At 40.0% G+C, this 20,255-nt stretch overlaps 3 protein-coding genes across 3 annotated transcripts; 2 read left to right on the forward strand and 1 right to left on the reverse strand.

The window, feature by feature from the left end:
- Window positions 1–2,535: 2,535 nt before the first annotated feature.
- LOC101170419 (PI-PLC X domain-containing protein 1) lies at window positions 2,536–7,552 on the forward strand. Its single transcript, XM_004068314.4, has 6 exons — window positions 2,536–2,981; window positions 4,799–4,935; window positions 6,487–6,615; window positions 6,694–6,849; window positions 6,925–7,108; window positions 7,182–7,552. Exons 1-6 carry the CDS (start codon window positions 2,900–2,902, stop codon window positions 7,445–7,447), a joined length of 954 nt encoding a protein of 317 aa, XP_004068362.1. The 5' UTR covers window positions 2,536–2,899; the 3' UTR covers window positions 7,448–7,552.
- On the reverse strand, window positions 7,437–12,957 carry gtpbp6 (GTP binding protein 6 (putative)). Its single transcript, XM_023954504.1, has 10 exons — window positions 12,574–12,957; window positions 12,368–12,505; window positions 12,171–12,241; window positions 11,975–12,105; window positions 11,807–11,877; window positions 11,571–11,729; window positions 11,291–11,499; window positions 11,008–11,156; window positions 8,873–9,025; window positions 7,437–7,699 (listed from the first exon to the last, which is right to left on the reverse strand). Exons 1-10 carry the CDS (start codon window positions 12,911–12,913, stop codon window positions 7,558–7,560), a joined length of 1,563 nt encoding a protein of 520 aa, XP_023810272.1. The 5' UTR covers window positions 12,914–12,957; the 3' UTR covers window positions 7,437–7,557.
- LOC101169102 (ICOS ligand-like) lies at window positions 12,808–20,168 on the forward strand. Its single transcript, XM_004068391.3, has 6 exons — window positions 12,808–12,983; window positions 16,082–16,630; window positions 16,718–17,038; window positions 18,271–18,555; window positions 18,636–18,806; window positions 19,882–20,168. The coding sequence occupies exons 2-6, from the start codon at window positions 16,558–16,560 to the stop codon at window positions 19,953–19,955; spliced, it is 924 nt and encodes a 307-aa protein (XP_004068439.1). The 5' UTR covers window positions 12,808–12,983; window positions 16,082–16,557; the 3' UTR covers window positions 19,956–20,168.
- The last annotated feature ends 87 nt before the right edge of the window (window positions 20,169–20,255 follow it).

A 20,255-nucleotide genomic window follows, 5' to 3' on the forward strand; every position in this document is an offset into this window, starting at 1 on the left:
CGTTTTTTCTGTTTGAGTGGCGCTTTGTCTTTCGATTGGTTTATCTGTGCATTTATTATAACTGTCTTTGTAAACTAAAACAAAAGAAGTTCTGATTCTCAGGGAAACAGGAGCTTCTGCTGGCTGTTCCACCCGTTTCCAGGGTTGTTAACTGACGTAAAGGATATTCTTTACCTGTATCAGGTAACGGTTGAACACAATGAGAGAAACTATAACATAAAATGGAATTGGCTTTTAAAACATTGATGTAATTATTCTATCAAACCACCAAAATAGCAACATCTTTAGTTTTTTCTCCCCACCATGCTTCGTGAAGTTTTTTGTGCCAAAAAGTAATGTAACTTGAGCAAAGCAAAAGAAATCTTTGGCTTCAGGTAGTAGTTTTGTTGCAGGGTGAAAGTCCAGCCAGTCTGGCTGGAAAAGTTGCTTTGGGTTGTTGCCACGTACTCATAAAATTGTTTTGGCTCCACAATAAGCTCCTAAACATCTATTAACTTGGTATAATGTGAATTAGTTGCATTAAATAAATAAAAACCTGAGGGAAAAAACAAAATTGTGTGGTTTTTTTACAATATTTACGTGCACATTTTTTCAGGTACACTTGCATTTTTCTAAATATTCTGCATGATTCAATTTTAACTGCACATCGACTCAATTCAATTTCCGTTCATTTTCATTTATATAGAGCCAAAATCACAACACAGTTGTCTCCATGGACTTCACACCAATAATTCTACAAAAACATAGAATCAGTCCTAAAATATGAACAATGGGTAATTGTTAAGCTGCATGCCTGACCTTAGACCCTCTCCAAAAACAAGCACTGATTAATTCAAGTTTCCAAAGTGTGCATTCCTGTGATAATAAGCGATGAGCTATCTGAGCTATCTTTGATTGGTTGATTGTTGATTGAACCCGTTTCTATCCAGTTTCTATCTTTGGACCATTGTTCTGCTGAATCCAAATGCACTAATCAGTAATCAGACACAATCAGACCCGTGTGCGTTGAGTGAAACCTCTAAACAGTTAGGTTTGTTCCCTGTCATGATATTTGCAATTGACACCTCTTGTGTGATCGAATGTCTGCTTCCGGCATGCTAATGCTCAAACTGACCAGTGTTTTTGTTTAACAAAGACAGTCATGATGCTGTGGGTTCCTGTCTGAACATAACCATTTACTTCTGTATAGAAACCTGTGTCTTAACATGCATTTGTAGATTTTCATTTTCTTTTTTTTTCTAAAAAGCCGCAGAGATTGTCGGGTGATTCCGTGGATTTAATCTGGAACAAACAATAAAGGGTCCATAAACCATTGAAATGTAAAATCTGTTGTTAATATAAAGGGCAGAAACGCTGGAGGGAGGAAGTGGTCACGTCACAAACCTGACAGCTGGTGGAGTTCATTTACTTTGGTATAAGTATAACCAAGTCTACTATAGATCATGTATGCGTAGTGTAGCAAGTAATAACTGAATACTACTGAGTACCGAATTTTACAATACAAAGAAAGAATAAAAAATTCAACTCGAGGTTTACCACATTAATTTGAGTATGCCTTACTTACTCTACACTCAATATTAGTTTTTGCAAAGGGATTTTCCTTTTGCATCACAGCAAGTCTTTGTTTTTTTTAAAGTCCACCGACATAAATAAAGCCTATCACCACCTGTCAATCATATTAAATAAACAAACCGCATCTCTTTTTTTGCATAGATTTGATGTCCAAACTAAAACGAAGTGATATGGTAGATACAAAAAAACCTCCTGTGATTGGAAATATGCCTCTTCCCTGCCTGTTCCCGTGTGGCGTTGGGGGAATTCCGGCTGCCGCTGCTGCTGTGGCGGGGGTCTGGGTGTGGGGGTGGCTGGGCGCTCCTCCTCCTTCTTTTCACATTCCATCATCCATTTTAGAAGAACATAAACACTCACCTGAGCACAGGTGTTAGCTCACCTTTGCACTAATAGTTTGCATGATTGAATGAATGAAAGATTTCACACTAGTTGGTTTAAAGGCATAGGTATGCGTTCGTGAACACTATCTGTTTTGTGTGCATGTTGACATGTGGACATTTTTGCGGCTAGCAGGTGTGTTGATAATATTTGAGTGTGTGTGAACAGGCCCCGCCCTTTCTGTACTACATTTGAACCGTACCATAATGATTAACAACCAGTAAACCTGTCTGCTCTATGCTGCTTCATGGTCTTACCCCCCTTCCCCTCCTGTTATCACCCTCCTACCCCCCCCCCCCTCTCTCTAACGTCCCTCTCTCTTCTTCCCCTCTTTCCTTTTCCGTCCGGTCCAACACCAAAGATTTTCAGACATGATTGAAATTAATAAAGTTTGGCCTCAATTAAAAAAGGGGTTTATTCAGACATACCTTTGGTTTGTCTGAAGATGAATAACCCCTCTTGTTAAAATAAAATATGTCCAACACAAGAGGCCCTCAGCTCTCATCTGTTTGCCTAGCTGTTGGACAGGACAAGTTAAAAAAAAAAAAAAAAAAGGAAATATGCCTCTTTTCAAGTAAAGATGAAGGGAAAATGAGTGATTTGCTTTCTGGCTCCAAATGTTCATAGAAAATAAACGTCAGTCTTGCTTTCAAACACGTGACGACTTGTGATTTGGTTGAAGATACAACCTGAAGAAATCCGGAAGGAAACTTGTCCACGTGAAGTGAGCTTTAGGTTGAAGTGGTTGGGTAACGTGACGCGCGTGACGTGTGAACCATGTCAGCCTGAGACTAACTTCATTCCAGAGTAAAAACTGGTTTTCTGGTTTTGTCCACACAGCAGCTATGATTCCAGTTCCTTCCAGGAAGGGAGAAGCGCGTTCGTGTGACGCTGAAACCGGCTCCTCCGATCCAGATGCGAGTGCGCCTCCGCGGACGGACGGACGGACATGGACCCCCGCTTCCAGGACTGGATGTCAGCTTTGCCCGAGCAGCTGTGGGACATCCCGCTGAACCAGCTGGCCATACCCGGTAGTCCTTCCTCCTCCTCCTCACTCACTTCCTCATTGAGAAAATGAAAAAATCATTCAAAAAAAGAATTTGATGAAACTGGCTTCTAATTAAAACTAAGTAAATTGACATACTAATGTATACAAATTGTCTATTGTTAATTAAATAAAAAAAACAATTTCTATCCTTGGCAAAAAAAAGTAGTCTTAGGTGTACTACAAGTATCCTAATTTATTCCAAAAAGTGAGTCAGTGTAGCTAATTGAAGTTCACTTTATTCTATTAGGGGTGCAGTGATTAATCGATTCTATGCTGACGATCCAACCAAATCCATGTGTGTGGAAAGTCATTGAATTGAATCAACCTCAACCATTTAAAAACTCGATAATCAATATTGGAAAATACCATTTGGATTGACGCACAGTAGGTTCATTTTACTATAACGTAAAAACGACAGAGTGCATCACAGCATTCAACACATATGTGATGACAGCAAAAAGTGATGAATCCATCATTCCAGACCATCGTCTGGAAAAACGTAGTTTCCTAAAATGTGAATGGATTTGACATTAATTTTTGTTTACTTGTTTGATTGTACACATATTTATTTTGCATTTGATTATCTTGAAAGAAATCCAAGGAATGGGGAAAACTTTACCTGACCTGTTCAGTACCAGTCATTTCTCTCTGACTGGTTCAAGTTTTGGCTAAAGATTTTCTGGACTGATTTTAGTTGAATATTTGTGAATGAACCAAGCAATCGTATCGTCAACCACAAATTATGATATGATTCAAATTGTTGTTAAAAATCAATCATCACACCCCTACTATCTATATACCGCAATCTTAAAATGTTACAATTTAGTCTACAGTATTCAGTTTGTATACTTTTTACACTACATGTACATTGTCAATAGCAGGCATGTCCAAAGTCCGGGCCGTGGGCCAACTGCAGCCTGTATTCAAATTTTCCTGACATAAAATCAATGTTATGCACCCCAGCACTTTCTAAAAACTGTGTGCATGATTTCTTGGTTGTGATTGGCTAAATTCTGTCATAAAGTCTTGTAGGCCCGAGGCAACACTGTTGTGGGAGCCTTCGGTGACACGTTGTAGCTCATTTCTAATACAGCGTCACCTATAAACGACATGAATACATTGGTTTCTGTAATATATTCTATCGCAAAAAAAATAAATAAAACAAATTCACAGAAGCTGTCCCTCTTTGCAAAACGTTTAGACAACCCTGGTCTACAGTATACATATATGTATATAGTATACTATAGTACACTATAGACTATATACAATAGTATATTGTAGTATATAGTTTATACTATAGTATACTCAAACTGAAGTATATTAAATGAAAAAAAAAACTTCTGGTGAAATGTTTTTTGCTAAGGGTAATAGAAAAACAATGGAAATTCTTTATAGTTTATTAAAGTTTTATCAATTTTAATATATTTTGATAAGATTGATTAAGTCTCAAGTTTGTCAAAAACAGCCCGTTACATAAATATACTTGAGTAAAAGTACAGCAAATAGATCATGTATGCGTTGTGAATGCAGTCACAGAATACTATAAGTTTAAATTGTAACATTTTAAGTTTACAACATAGACAGTATATAAAAAGTAAACTTAAAGTATATTACCTTACATTTTATATGGAGTAACTATAGAAGTGGTAATAGACTTCTTTTTGCTAAGGGAGACATTAAAGACACAGACCTTCAAGTAACGAGGAAGAAGCATTTCTGTCTGACTGGAATTACATGTCGATTTCCTGGATTTGAATGTTTTTCATTCACATGTTTCTTTATGGTTCTTCTTGAACTCAGGCAGCCATGATGCTATGAGTTACTGTCTGGACATAACCTCTCCACTGGTCAGATCTGAGTCCGACTGCTTCCGGTTACTGGACAGACTTTTCTACTGCTTCACCAGGCCTTTCATCTTCAAATGGGCAACCACTCAGGTGTGGATCAAGCAACAGCCAAGCTTATTTTTGCAGCATAACAACAAACAGGCGCAGATTTTTCTGAACACATTTAACCCCATAAAGACCCAAACTCTTGTTTGATATGCCCTTTTTCTCTTTGACAGAACCCCAATTAAGCACAATGATATACTGTGGAGGCCAGGTCTTAAGAGGAAAAATATCTAAAGAAATTTAAATGATTTTTTTTTTTTTACAGTACAATGATACAGAACCTCCCTAACTGTTGGTTTGTTACCAAGACCATCAGTTAAAGATGCGCCTGAACACATCTTGAGTTTCTTATGAGACTTATCAAATTAAGAATTTTGCACTGAATTCAAGCAGAATAGAGTTAAAGATCCGTCTGACATCAGTCTCTGTTTCAGAGATTTTTTTAATGTAATTAAAAGCACAAAAATTAAAGGAGGGAAATTACATTAAAAAAAATAGAAAAAAATAACTTCACATGAATTGTGGATGAATGATAAAAAGGAAATAGAGCATAAAAACTTATATCTATACTTGAAATTTGAAGTTGTGTTCTGTAATGAGAGGAAGTATATAAAGTACTTTAAAGTACTTTTAAACTTGACAAAACTTGCTCTGCTTTGTGGCAGAGCTAGACCATTTTATATGGGGGGCGAGAGAGGGGCAGAAGACTTTGGAAGGGTGGCAAATGAGAATTGTTTCTTTTGGCAATTGGATTTCAAAGATAAAATGTGTTTTTGTGAGGGGAAGCAGCAGAGGTTTCCCCATTTGTGTCACGATAAACAGACTAAGTTCTGAGCGATTCTGTACTCTGACATCGAGGTCTGCAGGATGCCACTTTGACTGTGAACATGTAGATAAAACAGGAGATTTATTAGTCATCAAAAAAAGGATTTATTGCTCATCTCGCAGACAACTTACCCAGGTTTGTTCATATGGCCATTTGCGGAGAAAGCTCCCTCTGGGTTTGTTTCTGAACCCAGAAATCATGTGACACTGGAGCCGGATCAGCCCTGAAAGGGTCCAAAGTTTGAAGCAGTAACAAGACCCGAGACCCTCTTTGTTTACCCGACACCGTCTCACATGTGGAAAACAGGGGTGATAAATGGGAAATGAACCCACCTCTGAGCCTGAGAACCAAAATGAGAAAAAGTCCCATCTTGATGAAGATTAGAGGAAGTGCAGAGGTACAGAACTGAAGTCATGTGATCCACTGTGCAACAACAAAACCTCATAATTATAGCTTATAACGGAATAAAACTAAATTAATCATGAACTTAAATTCTTTCTATAATAAGTCTATTTGTTAAACAGAAAGATGTGCAGAAAAGGAGAAGTCAGTGTATAAATATAAACACACACATATATCATTTAGCGGTTGAATGAAGGTTTACTGTAAAGCAGCCCAAAGTTCCTGGAAGTGAAGATCTTCCTTATTGACATTGCATCAAATCTTCACTTTAAGATTTGCTTCATTTGGGTTCAGATTGCTGTTGAGGAGAACCATTCGATCTTCATTTGTGCTGTCTTCCGTCTCAACCCGTCCACTTTTCTTGTCAGGACAAAACCATTGAGGAACAGCTGTCGATGGGGATTCGGTACTTTGATCTCCGCATCGCGCACAAACCCCAGGACTCATCCAGTGACCTTTACTTCACACATGTCATTTACACACATGTAACCGTTTTGGTGAGTTTGGGGTCTCTCTCTGCAGCCTTCACTTCATTCCCCTGAGCGTCTGCAGCTCCTAACTGTGCTCTACTACAGGAGACACTTCAGTCTGTTGCTGCTTGGCTGAAGCTGCACCCCAAGGAGGTCGTCATCCTGGCGTGCAGCCACTTTGAGGGGATCGATGACCGATTTCACGAGTCGTTCATCGTCTGCTTGAAGAATCTGTTCGGGTCAAAGCTGTGTCCACGGGAGGTCAGCTACGCCCTCGTACAGGTAAAGAACTGATTGAAAGATGGGTGTTGCTGACTGTACTCCACCCCGCCACAGGAATCGGATCTGAGCCTGCGGAGTTTGTGGAAGTCCGGTTACCAGGTCATCCTGTCCTATGAGTCCCAGCTCATAGCCAGGCATCCAGAGCTGTGGCCTGCCATCCCTTATTGGTGGGCCAATAGTAACACAGCCCAAGGAGTCATCAGCTACCTGGAGTGGCACAAAGATCAGGGACGTCCAGGTAACACCGTCACAGGACTGCAGACGTTTTCCCCATGAAAATATACTAAATTTTCCTTTATTTTCTTCTTCAGAGAGCTTCTTCGTGTCCGGCCTTAACCTCACAGCTGCCAGGTCGTACATCACCAAGAACCCGAAGGAGTCCCTGCGGACACTAACCTTTAGAAACTGGAGCTGCGAGAGGAAATGGGTGCAGGAGCAGGTACCTGGATCAGGATCCACCAGCCTCAACATCATAGCAGGAGACTTTGTTGGGCCACTTCCACTCTGTTCGCTGGTGATTGAACTGAACCACAAACTGCTGAGGAAGATCAGCGGCCAAACCGAGACTCAGAAATAAAGCTTTTACCATCAAATTAATCCAGAATGTGCTCAGAGAGCTTCCAAAAGGGATTCCATTGCATATTCGCTTGTACAAAGCACAATAAAAACATCTTTTTATCAAGCTTGCTATAGTCCAGTCTTTAGTTTGCTACCAAACTGTTTGTTGTAGCGCCCATAAGCAGCATTGCTGATGATGACCTTGACAACAGCAGAGCCTTCGTCGGCGTTCACCTGCACATCCTGAACGGTGGCCTCTCTGTACAGCCAGCTGTGAAAGAGGACACACACACACAGAGTTACAGCTTCTCTACAGCCTGGTTTACACCGGTCCGTCTGCGGTCCCTCTCCCTTCTGTTACGTAAGGAGTCCGTCTCACGGCTGCCAGTTAGTTTACATTGGTTGAGTCCCAATTCCCACCCTAACCCCTAACTACTAAAAAACTAGATAGTGTGGCACTATGTAGTGCCCTGAATTTAAAAAAGCCATTCGGACACCGTGTTAACTACTTTTTTTTTTTTTTAATGGTGGATATGTCGTCATCGATTTCACAATGTTAAAATCTAATTTGATATTTGATATTGATGGCGTTTTGTAACGATTATTTATTAATCCACTGTCTTCTGAAGATAAAAACATTGATGATTTATTAAAAAACAACATTTAAATACATTTTTTTAGCAAAAATTGTTCCGATGCAATGCAATGTGGTCTAAATTTGTGGATCTAGTGAGCATCGATGCACACTGGTTTTTCGCAGAGACTTCTGGGTGATTTCCAGGGCACCTGAATTGGGAATTGTAGATTCGGACAGCACTACAAAATGGCGAACGCACTTTATAGTGCACTATACAGTGCTCTATGTAGCGCACTTTATAGGGGGTTAGGATGGGAATTGGGACATAGCCATCGTATCTGTTGTGTCTACGGTCCATCCCCCCACCCCCCACCAGGCCTCCAAAGTAGTGTTTTGTCCTGCCACCCCTGTGTGGTTTGTCCCTCTCTCTTCGCTCATGACCGTCCTGACTGAGTCCTTATAAAATGTTGTGTTTTTGTACTTCCAAAATTAAACATATGCCTAAACGGAAATCTGCAGTGGCGATGTGCGTTATCGCGTGGGCACGTCACCTTAAAAATATAATATAAAATGTAATAAAGTTTTATTTTAGGTAGAGCAAAATCTTTTATTTTGAAAAACATTTCTCCTGCTTTTTGATGCAAAATTGACACATCAACAGACCGGAACTGGAACTCCTGCCTAAGGCTTTCATTGCGGAGAGACGGACGTCAGACACTGACATGACAAAGGCGATGTAAACATTACGATTGATTAATGAACGTTCTACTTTTTTGTCAACACAACGAAGACGCACAGCAGACGGACCAATGTAGATCAGGCGTAACAGATAAAATATCTAGACAAGAAAGACATTCATATCATCACCTTAACTGATGTGAGCTGAGGTCCACCCTGAGAGCTAAAACCTGCTTTCCTGTGGACTTTAAGATCTCCTCTTCCACTGCTTTCCTCAGCTTGTCCAGTCCTCGCCCCTCCAGGGCAGATATAGGTATGACGTCTGGATTCACACACTCATAACTGTCGGACACATTTGATTTCATCAACAAAAAGGTTTTTAGTCGAGCTTGCTCTGCAGAAATCAAAATGGTACTTACAACCCCAAGGAGCAATGCAAGTTTTTATGCATCTCTTCAGAAAAGGTACACAAAAACTCACAAGTCAAACTTCAACTATATGAAATTTATGTGTCAAAATTAATGTTTAAAAAAAAAAACACACACAAAAAACATCTACTTCCCATAGTATTGAGGAAAAAGTTTTCATAGATGTTTAAACAAATAAATACAACATTTCATAATTGAGGCAGAGCTGGTAATGTCAATGAGATCACAGGAGGGAAACAACAATAAAAGATCAGGTGCTGCACATGAAGAACCGTCACCATTCTGATTATCCTTGGAGCTATTTTAACCCAAAAGAACTCAGACCCATTTTTCCTTAAAGGGAAAAAAAAGTGGGATATTCCAGACCCAGAGGCCCACATTACTCATGTTTGCTATACAGTAAACCTTTGTTTTTCGCGGGGGTTACGCTCCAAAAAGAACCTGTGATAGGCAAAATCCGTGAAGTAGAAACCTTTTTTTTTTTTTACAATTATTATTCAATTAAATACTCTATTATACATTGAAAAGAAAGAACAGACCATTTCACAGGCTCAAGCATTTGTTTCACAAATGAAAGTACTTTAGAAACAAATAACTTCTGTACTGTACTGTCAAATAATAATTTTAATCATCAATATGAAGCCTTCAAATTGCGGAGATTAGCCCCGCCCACCGCGACCCGAGTAATTGGATTAAACGGGAGAAAATTTAAAATGATTATGAAACAAAAATACAAAGTACAGTCGAACAAATAGTGACTCAGGTGTATTTCACTGCTCTTCAGACTGAGTCGCTGCATCCTGACTCCCCTCTGCAGTGTTTTCTTCTTTTGAATCCCGCGGTGCAGCTGTGTTTGTTCGGTAGAAGAACATAGTGATAGGCAGTTGTTGTCGTTCTTTTTTCAACGGGTTTTAGAGAAACTCGAAATTGCAAGAGAATTTGCACGTACATAATGTAAATTTGGCAAGCTGATTTACGTACGTGTAACATATTAAACTGCAACGTTATTGACGCACAGGTAGAGAAGAAGCGGAGTGACTTTTTAGCCAATCAGAATGCAGAACACAATGCACGATGCAAATCCGTGAAGTAGCGAAACCGTGAAAAGTAAACCGCGTTATAGTGAGGGATCACTGTATTTCTAATACACTGATGTCAACATGGAACCTATGGCACACATGATGGGTGAAAAGTGTTCCCAGTGGTATTTAATGTATGATTGTGGAGTTTTTAGCCAAAATAACAAAGAACGTGTTGTCTAGGACATAGTTTCTGCAGAGCGGCATCAGAAATTCACTTGTTGTTGGCGGGACCACTGGGGTGGAGCGACCCCCCCCCCCCCTCCCTCTCCTCGTTGCAGAGTGGAGCAGGGAGCTTTTGGCCCGCCCAGCGTATTTTCTATTTCACAAAAAAGCTCTTTTTCAAACTGCATTTTGGCTCCTGATCCACAACCATGTGAATAAAGAAATGCTCAGAAATGCAATTTTAGGATAATTTTCTTTAGATCTGCCCTCCATCATGAAAAAATGCCACTGGATTAGAACATGTTAAAAAGAAACCACCATTTTAATCAGAGTGGGTCTTTAAAGGGTGAATACAGCTAAAGTAGTCCATGTTAGGCTTCTTCACACACACTTTCAAAATCAACATTAAACAGCCATTCAAATCTTTTTTTTTATTGTTCACAGCCAGAAATTGAGCAAAAGACCAATGGTTTTAGTCCACAAGGGGGCAACAATTACAAACATGGACAAATTAGATTATACACGTTTAGTCATCTCAGAAATCAAATGTTTGTGACCTCAACAAAATTGGTTCAAGTAGAAAATCTAAGAAAATATTGCTGCAGCTTTTAAAAAATAAAAAATAAATTAGAGATAAAGCTGCAAGGCTTACCTGTCAATGAGGTCAATTTTATTGTGGACTTCTATCATGGAGCTCATCAGCCTGTCTGGAATCTGAAGGTTCTTTAGGACACGGAAAACGTTGACCCTCTGGTTCTCCGTCTCTGGATGACTGATGTCTCTGACATGAACCAGGAGATCCTGGAAGAAGAGAACAACCCTTGATTAATCCATTACGAAAATGGAAGAACAGTATTTATTCAAAGTGAGTCAATTTTCTCGGTTTGGAGCGTTCCAGAGAAAGTCTGTGAAAAAAACATGACTTGGCATCACACCGAGTGCTTGATGTCTTCCAAAGTGGCGGAGAAGGAGTCGATGAGCTGATGGGGGAGCTGCGATAAGAAGCCGATGGTGTCCACGTACAGCACCGTCATGTGACTGGGCAGCTGACCGGCATGCACGGTCACATCCAAGGTGGCAAAAAGCTGGTTTCTGGGTTGAAGGCCGCTGTCACCAGTCAGAGCTTTGATCAACGTCGTTTTTCCTGCACACACGACACGAAGACGTGGATCAGCTAAAACTCTCAGAATTTGTGTTGTGCTAGCAGATGCTCACCACAGTTGGTGTATCCCAGCACCGATACGACGGGGAACTCCCTGTGCTTCCTCTGGGACCGGAGGAGGAGCCTCTTTCTACGAAGTTTTTCCAGTGCCGAGCGAATCTTTGCCTCCCGCTCCTTCAGCAGCCTCTGCTGGACCTCGTACAGCGTTTCTCCTGGAGGACAAAAGCGAGCCGAGTCCCTTCTTTGTGCAGCAGCAGCAAGCAGCCTTTCCTCTGTAGAGGTGCCTCACCTGAACCGCTGATGTACCTCGATCCTCCACCCTGCTGATCCAAGTTGGCCATTTCGTTTTTCAGGCGGGATCTGTTGTGCAGGTGAAGCAGAGTGTGCAACACTGTCAGGGACTTATTGAAACTGGAACACATGCTGATGCAGTTGCCTCGACAAGGGGATCTCTTACCTCAACAAGGGGATCTCTGCCAGTGAGATCTGCAGCTTGGCCTCCTTGGTCTTGGCGTTGCAGCGAAAAATATGGAGGACCACTGAATACCTGTCAAAGACTTTGACCCCCCAGGCTTCCTCAAACTCTCTCTAAACCCAAACAAAGACCTGTCAACATTTGTGGCAGAGCACCGATGGACTTCCGAGGAGCTCACCTCAGACAAAGCAGACAGGCGCTCCACGTTCACAAACACAGCAGTGATCCCTCCTGTTTGCCTGATCTTCTCTGCAAGGGAACACATGATCACACACATGCACGTGTGTGAAACTTTTTTTTTTTTTTTTTTTTTTTTTTTTTTTTTTTTGCACGTGTGTGAAACTGCTGCACGGAACTGTGGAGATGTGACGTCACCTGTCAGATACTGGAAGTTGCCTTTTCCAAATATACGCTTCTTCTCTGGCGTCTTGGTGGAGAGGATGAGCTGGTCCACCACTGTCCAGTTGTCCAAAGTATTCACCAGCCCCACAGCTTCCGCCATCATCAGCTCAGCTGCAAAGGTACCGGGTCACTTCTAAAGGAACGGGGCTTGAATGTCGTGATCATGCCGGGCTCGTTACCGGTGGTCAGGTGCTGCTTCCTGCTGCCCCATTTCACGTCAGGGTGCACGATGAAGATCCTCTGACCCTCTCCGACCCCCGCAGGGACCTGCTGCTGGAAGATCTCATCCACCTCACTGTCCCCCGGGACGTCCTGATCCTCACCTGCGGCTACGCTGTTGCAGCTGAAGTCATCGGGGTTCATGAGTACACACGCAGAGAGGGAAAACGGTCGGAGCTGCGGCGGGGATCCTCTGGAAGCAGCGTGCACGAGCCCGGAGGTCGCTGCTGTTTTCTGGGTAAAGCAGGGTCGGTGCAGCAGCAGAGGGAGCCACGACTTTATCCTCCTTAGGAATATCATGATGCTTGAAGCTCTCCCACTGCGGCCATGAAAGTTTCAGTCTATATTTTGTCACGGAATCACAAAACAGGTGAGCCCCGCGCGAGCCCGCAGATCCTATGTCGTCCTCTGAATAAACGAAGCTGCCCAGCCGTACCCTGAAACGAAACGTATTTGTTTTCTATACAAAATATAGAAATTAAACATTACGCTATTAAAATATATTTTATTTAACGCTTAAACAATATCATGGTGGATGAAAACATCCCACACGCGGCCCTGCGAAGAGTTCTGTGGGATTTATTTGTACCTGAACGATGTTTTGCAGGCATAGCTTTTCTATAGTCACGACGTTGTACTAAAAGTTACTGTACATCAATCTTTTTCGTTCATTAAAGTACTTAATTTGATAATCACACATCCCATACAAATTTCACCTCTAATTTCAAAAAGCACTTTATCGACAGCCTAAAGAGAAGGATCCTCTAAGACAATACCCAGGAAAATGTGTCAGACTGGATTTCCGGTTACGTAATTTCCGTTGCTTTCATGTTTTTGAATAAAACTAAAAATGGGCACAATTGAAACAGCAAACAAATAAAGGAATAAAAATCACCAACATTTTCCAAGTTTAACATATGTACAATAACACGGTAGGAGTCATTAAACTGTAGCTAGTTTCAACCCGTGTTGCATTATGGGTAATGCACTTTGTTTAATTGTGCTGCAGACTCAAGTCACGACCATTGACTTCTCATGCAGTCAGTGCTCATGAGAAAATGTACAATGAAAATATTTCTCTAGAAGTTTCCAACACAAACATTTACACACTTTTATTCACAATCTTATATATATATATATATATATATATATATATATATATATATATATATATATATATATATATATATATATATATATATATATATATATATATATATATATATATATATATATATATATATATATATAAAATATAAATATATATAAATAAATAAAAACTTGCCCCTTTCACCCTTTCGTGGGTGGTTTCTCACTCAAGCTCGGGTCCTCTACCAGAGGCTTGGGAACTTGAGGGTTCTGCGCAGTATCTTAGCTGTTCCTAGCACTGCGCTTTTCTGGATTGAGATGTCTGAGATCTTTCCAGGTATCTGTTGTAGCCACTCCTCCAGCTTGGGGGTTACTGCCCCGAGTGCTCCAATTACCACAGGCACCACTGTCACCTTCATTTTCCAGGCTTTCTCCAGTTCTTCTCTGAGTCCCTGGTATTTCTCCAGTTTCTCATGTTCCTTCTTCCTGATGTTCCCATCGCTTGGCACTGCCACATCCACCACAACGGCTTTCCTCTGTTCTTTATCCACCACTACAATGTCTGGTTGGTTCGCCATTACCATCCTATCAGTCTGGATCTGGAAGTCCCACAGGATTTTTGCCCTTTCATTCTCTACCACCTTTGGGGGTGTTTCCCATTTTGACCTTGGGGTTTCCAGTTCATATTCTGCACACATGTTCCTGTATATTATTCCAGCCACTTGATTGTGGCGCTCCATGTATGCTTTACCTGCCAGCATCTTACATCCTGCAGTTATGTGCTGGATTGTTTCAGGGGCCTCTTTGCACAGCCTACACCTTGGGTCTTGTCTGGTGTGGTAGATCTGAGCCTCTATTGCTCTGGTGCTCAGGGCTTGTTCCTGAGCTGCCAGGATGAGTGCCTCAGTGCTGTCCTGTAGGCCAGCCCTCTCTAGCCATTGGTAGGACTTCTTGATATCAGCCACTTCAGTTATGGTCCGGTGGTACATCCCATGCAGGGGTTTGTCCTCCCATGAGGATCTGTCCTCCAGCACTGTATCCTCTGCTCTCCATTGCCTGAGACATTCACTGAGCACACTGTCAGTTGGGGCCTTGAGCTTGATGTACTCATGCATCTTGGATGTTTCATCCTGGATAGTGGCTTCTACGCTCACTAGTCCTCGGCCTCCTTCCTTGGCCTCATTAAACTATATATATATATATATATATATATATATATATATATATATATATAAATAAACAAACATTATGAATGTATTAGGTGACACATGAGGTCCTGGAAAAAGCAGATTAAAAAAAGTACAACATTGTTTAGTATCCAATTTGATATTCATTTTATTTACAGTACAGACCAAAAGTTTGGACACATCTTCCCATTCATTTGAACAAGAAGGTGTGTCCAAACCTTTGGTCTGTACTGTATACATTTGTAAAACCAACAACAAAAATCACAAAATAGGGATGTAACGTCTTATTTTAACAATTTACTTCATATCATAATTTGTGGTTGCCGAAACGATTCATAGTCGAGATTCTTTCATTTTGAACGATCCGATTTGATCCGATTCACTGACATAAATCGATCCAGGACACCTTGAGCCAAGACTTCAACCAGTGTACCTGGTAATGAACAGTGCAGCTTAAGTTTTCCACGTTCCTTGTATTTCTTCAAGATAAACAAGTGTAAATGAAATACGTGTACACACTAACAAGTAAACACGAATTAATGACAAATCCATTCACATTTTAGTTTCCTAAAGTTCAGTCCACTGTTGTTTTTCCACATCAAAAGAATCCAAATGTCTGTATGGTCACATGTCTTTGCTGAATTCAAAGTGTCTGGACTGGAATGATGGACCGATCATTTTGTGCTGTGGTCACATGTTTTTGAAAAAAAATAAACATAAACATTGGTCATTTTTACGATACAGTAAAATAAACCTACCATAACTTAATACAAATGGTATTTTCCAAAAAACAGCTATATTCAATTTATATAATTTTGAAATTATTTTATAGGATAATGGTATAGGCGGATTCAATCAACAACTTCCCTCAAACAGATCGATCTGGTTGGATCATAGGAATATAAATTAGTTCATTGATTACTTTGATTAATTGTTACACCCTTACTAAACCAGTATATAATTTTTTCAGAAGTTTTAATCAAATCAAACAAATTAAGGACAAGGGTAAGAGACAACATATTTCACAAGTAAAATGTAGAGTTCAATAAGTCTTAAATATCGCAGTGACTATATGTGAAATATAAGGTAAGCTACTTTTAAAATCCTAATAAATAGAATAACTTTTGTCTTTAAAATTAGATGATGGAATAAAGTTTGTGTCCATGTATTATGTGTGTGTTTCAATCACCAGGTGCGGGTTCCCTGAAGAAGAGTCCCATTTAACCACTTAACTGCCCGCCTGCTCTGTCTTTGCGCTTCCTTGATCCGAGGTGGGTGTGCGTCACCTGGAAAGAAGTCAAACAGGTTGAGCAGATTTGCGCAAAATGACACCAAACCGGATATCTGCACATATTACCGGTGACCCCCGTCAGGTTTGATGTCGCTCAGCACGTGTTTCAGTTTGTTTTTTCAGTGGTGTATGAGTTTATTTCAGTCATAAAGGCTTTGATGAAGACAGCAGGTATGGATCTGAGCCATCGATCGAGCGTGACTGATCATGATCTCCTACAGTTGAAGTAACTGCGTGCGCGCTGCCTTTCGTGGACGAGGAAGTTGGAACTAGAGCGGAGTCTCATATGTGTGCCTAACATATGTGAACAATGGACGAGTATTGGTTCGATTCAACATAAAACACCATCAACGTGTCTTCCGGTTTTCAGTGCGCCAATGTGCCTCCACAAACGCGCGCTATTGCGCGTAGGACTGCTGCTCTTCCTGCTCCATTTGGGCACATGTCTGGGTGAGTTGTAGATGTCCGAGCATTAAGAATTTAGCCAAACAAACACCAAAACATGACAATGATTTTTTTAAAATCTCTTCTCTGCAGAGGGCTGTGTACTCTGCATTGTGGGACAACCGGTGGCGCTGCCCTGCCTTTACCCTGAGCTGAATCCATTTGGGAATTTTTCTATTGAGTGGAGGAAAAATGACCAAAAGTTGCTGAGCTCACAGTGGAGGGACGATGGAAATGTGGAGATATGTAGCCTGAACTATGCCAGAATTCCTGATGATGCTGCACAGAATGGAAATTTTTCTCTGGAACTTCCAAAAGTTCATCCCAAGCAGGACAAGATGAATTTTAGCCTGTTTTTCTCTGCAGGAGAAAATGAAAGCACAGAACTTTGCACCCTGTGCCTCAGGGTAGCAGGTCTGTTCTTACCACACAATATTGTAATGTCATTCTGGAGGGGGGAAAAAACTACACAGTTAACTGTCTTTTTTAGAAAATTTGGAACAGACACAAAAATACATTTCTTAGGGCAAACAGCTTTTTTTTATTGTTCAAGTCTTTTTTTCTTTACTGATCAAGAAAATATTTTCTCATGCAGCCATCTTTGTGTTTCATTGGTCATTCAACAACTTCACTTCCAAAATTATGATTGCTTTTGGGGCAAACTCTTTAAGACAAAATAATTGTCCAATCAATTTTTTTCTTTTCATTTGCTCATGTGTTATTTTAAACTATGATTAAAATATTTAATACCTTAGGGATCACATGACTATAATCTAAAATGAAGCTGTGAAATTGTGTTTTATTCTTTAGGATAAACTACTTCTTAAAAAAAAAAAAACTTTTCTACCAAGCCCACCCACTAAAATAGTAATTCCTTAAACAGAAACTTAAAAACTGAAGCGCAGATGAGAAAACAAAGTTAGCAGCGTGTTTTAGTCTGAAAGACATATCTGAACCTGTGCAACGTCACAAAACTTTAGGAGCCCATGTGTGAAGACTCGTTTGAATCCAGGAAGGTTGCATGGCAGAAAAGGATTTTAAAAGGGTCATCTGGACGTAGTTTTTTAAGTTGAAGATGATTTAATTCGGATGGCCCTTTTGAAAAGTTTTGGGTATTATCCACATTTGATGAAAACAGTTGAGATCTTTCCCAGGAGGGAACTACCAACCAAAATGACTCTATGAACAAGGACTCATAAAAAGAAGCAGGTAAAAATTTAAAATGGTGTAGGTCTTTTTTTTTTTAAATTAAAGTCAGACTTTATTATTGAATTGAAAGACTTCTATAATGTTCCAGATGTTGCAGTATTTCTTTCCTGTGCTCCCAGAATCTGGTCACAGCATACCGTTGCCCTTTCTGAGCTGGAGGTTTCATATTTTTCTTCCATTTTGATGGTTTTTCTAAAACTACAACTCAATAATTTTCCACTCACAGGTGTTTCAGTGTTTTTTTTTTAATCCAGCCATTATTTTTAAACATTTATCTTTGTAAATACATAAAAGAAAATCAGGGGCAGGAGCCATTAGTTTTGTGTCAAATTTAACCAAAATCAGAACATTGAAATAAGCATCCTCCAAGGGTTGGGCTTGCACATTTGCTCTTAGGGTTTGTACGTCCGTGAACTAACTCTCATCTGATGTTGCAGCCAGTTTCAGCCCCCCAGAGCTGCAGAGCGAAGAGACAGCAGAAGGAAATGAGACAACCTTCCTGTGTCTCTCCGGCGGCGGTTACCCTGAACCTGTAGTTACTTGGCTCATCAGTGACAGCTTGAAGCCCCCCGAAGGCTCGGTTAGAACTTTGGCAGAACCACACCCTGAGTCCCAGCTCTACAACGTCACAAGTTACCTGACTGTCAACATTTCCAAAGACAGCAGTGTGACGTGCATCATAGAGAATCCGTCCATGAATGAAAGCCTGAGAGTCACAAGATGTGAGTCCCTCCTGAAAGGGCGCGGTTTAACCTGGGACACCTCAGTGCGTCGCTGATCTTTGGTTCTTGCTGCTGCGCAGATGGAGCGAGCAGCACCGCAATGGTGGGTCGAGCATCAGAAGCCATGTGGATCTTCAGCACGGTTCTGTGTGTGGTGGTCGGGATCATGGTGATGGCAGGAGTGGCGTACCAGATTCATCTGGACAGACTCACCAAGAGAAGGAAAAAAGAGAACAGAGAAGAGCAGAGAGGTGAGCAGATGATAAAAACGTTTACAAGTATTCTTACCGAAGCAGAGTTTTTACTTTTAGTTTGTGAGCATAACAGGGAAATTGGTCTATTTTTATTACCATTTACTCTCAGGAAAAGTCTTCGTGTCTCCAAAATAATAAACAAAAAAAGTTACATTTTGTCCGGTTTGCATATTTATTATAGTTTTTTGTCAGTCGGATTTGAATGGTTGTAGACCAAAAATCAGACATACAGTAACTTAAGCAGTTCTTTTCACCAGAAATCTTTTTAAAATTTGCACCATTAATGAATTTTAAGGAAATCTACAAAGTTACAAGCTTTTCAGGGAAGTTCTGTAAGGATAAAATTACATTTTAGAGAAAAAGGTTCCTATAACCTTTTAGGTCTTAAAATAATTCAAGAGTTAAGTTCTTAAGGGACAAAGGAGAAAGATCATGTTGACCCAAGAACAAGTTGATTTCCATGAATCTCTGAACCTTTATATAATATTTAGAAAATTATTATTGTTAAATAAAGACTAAATAATTGAGCACATTTGGCAGTTTTATCATGCATTGGATCATATTGGAAACACAATTTGATTATTTAGGTCTGAGTGTCTTGCCTAAGTTTTGTTGGGAGGAGCCTGTTTAACCTATTAGTGCACTAGAGTGCATAATTTCTTTATGCAATCATTTAAATAATACGGTTCAGTTCAAAGGTTTTTCCAAAATCAATTTTTCCAAAATCGATAATACAACAGTTCAAAAGTGATTTGTTTTTATTTGATCAAATGTTTTTCCATGTAAAAATGTTTAGTATTGAACCCTTCTTATATAAAGTTGCCCTTAAAACCTCTGCAATCAGTTGGGGCTTGAAGTGACAGCCACAATGTTTTAGATTAAACAGAAGAGCTTTGGTTTTATGTTCTTAAGATTCATAAATCTTTTTGCAGTTACTTTTACTTTTTTAATCAAACAGAAAATGGCTCTCTTATCTATAAAGCGATTTTTATTTTACTAGTCTGTTTGTGTATTTAAAAAAAGAACAACTGCATTTCTGCCTTTAAATGTTTGTGTTTTTTCCCATCATCAGGATATAAAAGAAAATTCCAGTTCATGGAGGAAACTGAAGCCATGACGGTGGACAAAAAGGAGACTGATGTTTAAACACATTTTTGTTTTTTTAAATCAAAATAAGCTGTTTGTCAACTGTGTAGTGATAATTTTAATTTAAGTTTGTTTTTAGCATCTAAAGACTCAGATTAAATGCTGTTTGTTATGCAGATGTAAGCACAGCTTTGGATTTCTGAGGTTTTTTCATCATGCTTTTTTATGGTTTAATGCTGTGTTTCAGATTAAATAAAGATTCATCAACTCCCACTTGAAGCTGTTTTATTTGCCACAGAGATCCACGCTTGGTTTAGTTTCCTGTAGCAGCACAGAAAACATTTCAATTTGCAATTTGGA

This window comes from Oryzias latipes, chromosome 4 (assembly GCF_002234675.1).
Source record: "Oryzias latipes chromosome 4, ASM223467v1".
Lineage (NCBI taxonomy): Eukaryota > Metazoa > Chordata > Actinopteri > Beloniformes > Adrianichthyidae > Oryzias > Oryzias latipes.

Coding starts and splice junctions, on each gene's coding strand:
- LOC101170419 (XM_004068314.4), top strand. CDS start 2,900: ATGGACCCCCGCTTCCAGGACTGGATGTCAGCTTTGCCCGAGCAGCTG. Junction 6,850..6,924: donor CAAAGCTGTGTCCACGGGAG/GTCAGCTACGCC, acceptor ACCCCGCCACAG/GAATCGGATCTGAGCCTGCG. Junction 7,109..7,181: donor CAAAGATCAGGGACGTCCAG/GTAACACCGTCA, acceptor TTTCTTCTTCAG/AGAGCTTCTTCGTGTCCGGC.
- gtpbp6 (XM_023954504.1), bottom strand. CDS start 12,913: ATGATATTCCTAAGGAGGATAAAGTCGTGGCTCCCTCTGCTGCTGCAC. Junction 12,242..12,367: donor CAACTTCCAGTATCTGACAG/GTGACGTCACAT, acceptor GTTCCCTTGCAG/AGAAGATCAGGCAAACAGGA. Junction 11,878..11,974: donor GCAGAGATCCCCTTGTTGAG/GTAAGAGATCCC, acceptor CCTGCACAACAG/ATCCCGCCTGAAAAACGAAA.
- LOC101169102 (XM_004068391.3), top strand. CDS start 16,558: ATGTGCCTCCACAAACGCGCGCTATTGCGCGTAGGACTGCTGCTCTTC. Junction 18,556..18,635: donor AAGCCTGAGAGTCACAAGAT/GTGAGTCCCTCC, acceptor GCTGCTGCGCAG/ATGGAGCGAGCAGCACCGCA. Junction 18,807..19,881: donor GAACAGAGAAGAGCAGAGAG/GTGAGCAGATGA, acceptor TCCCATCATCAG/GATATAAAAGAAAATTCCAG.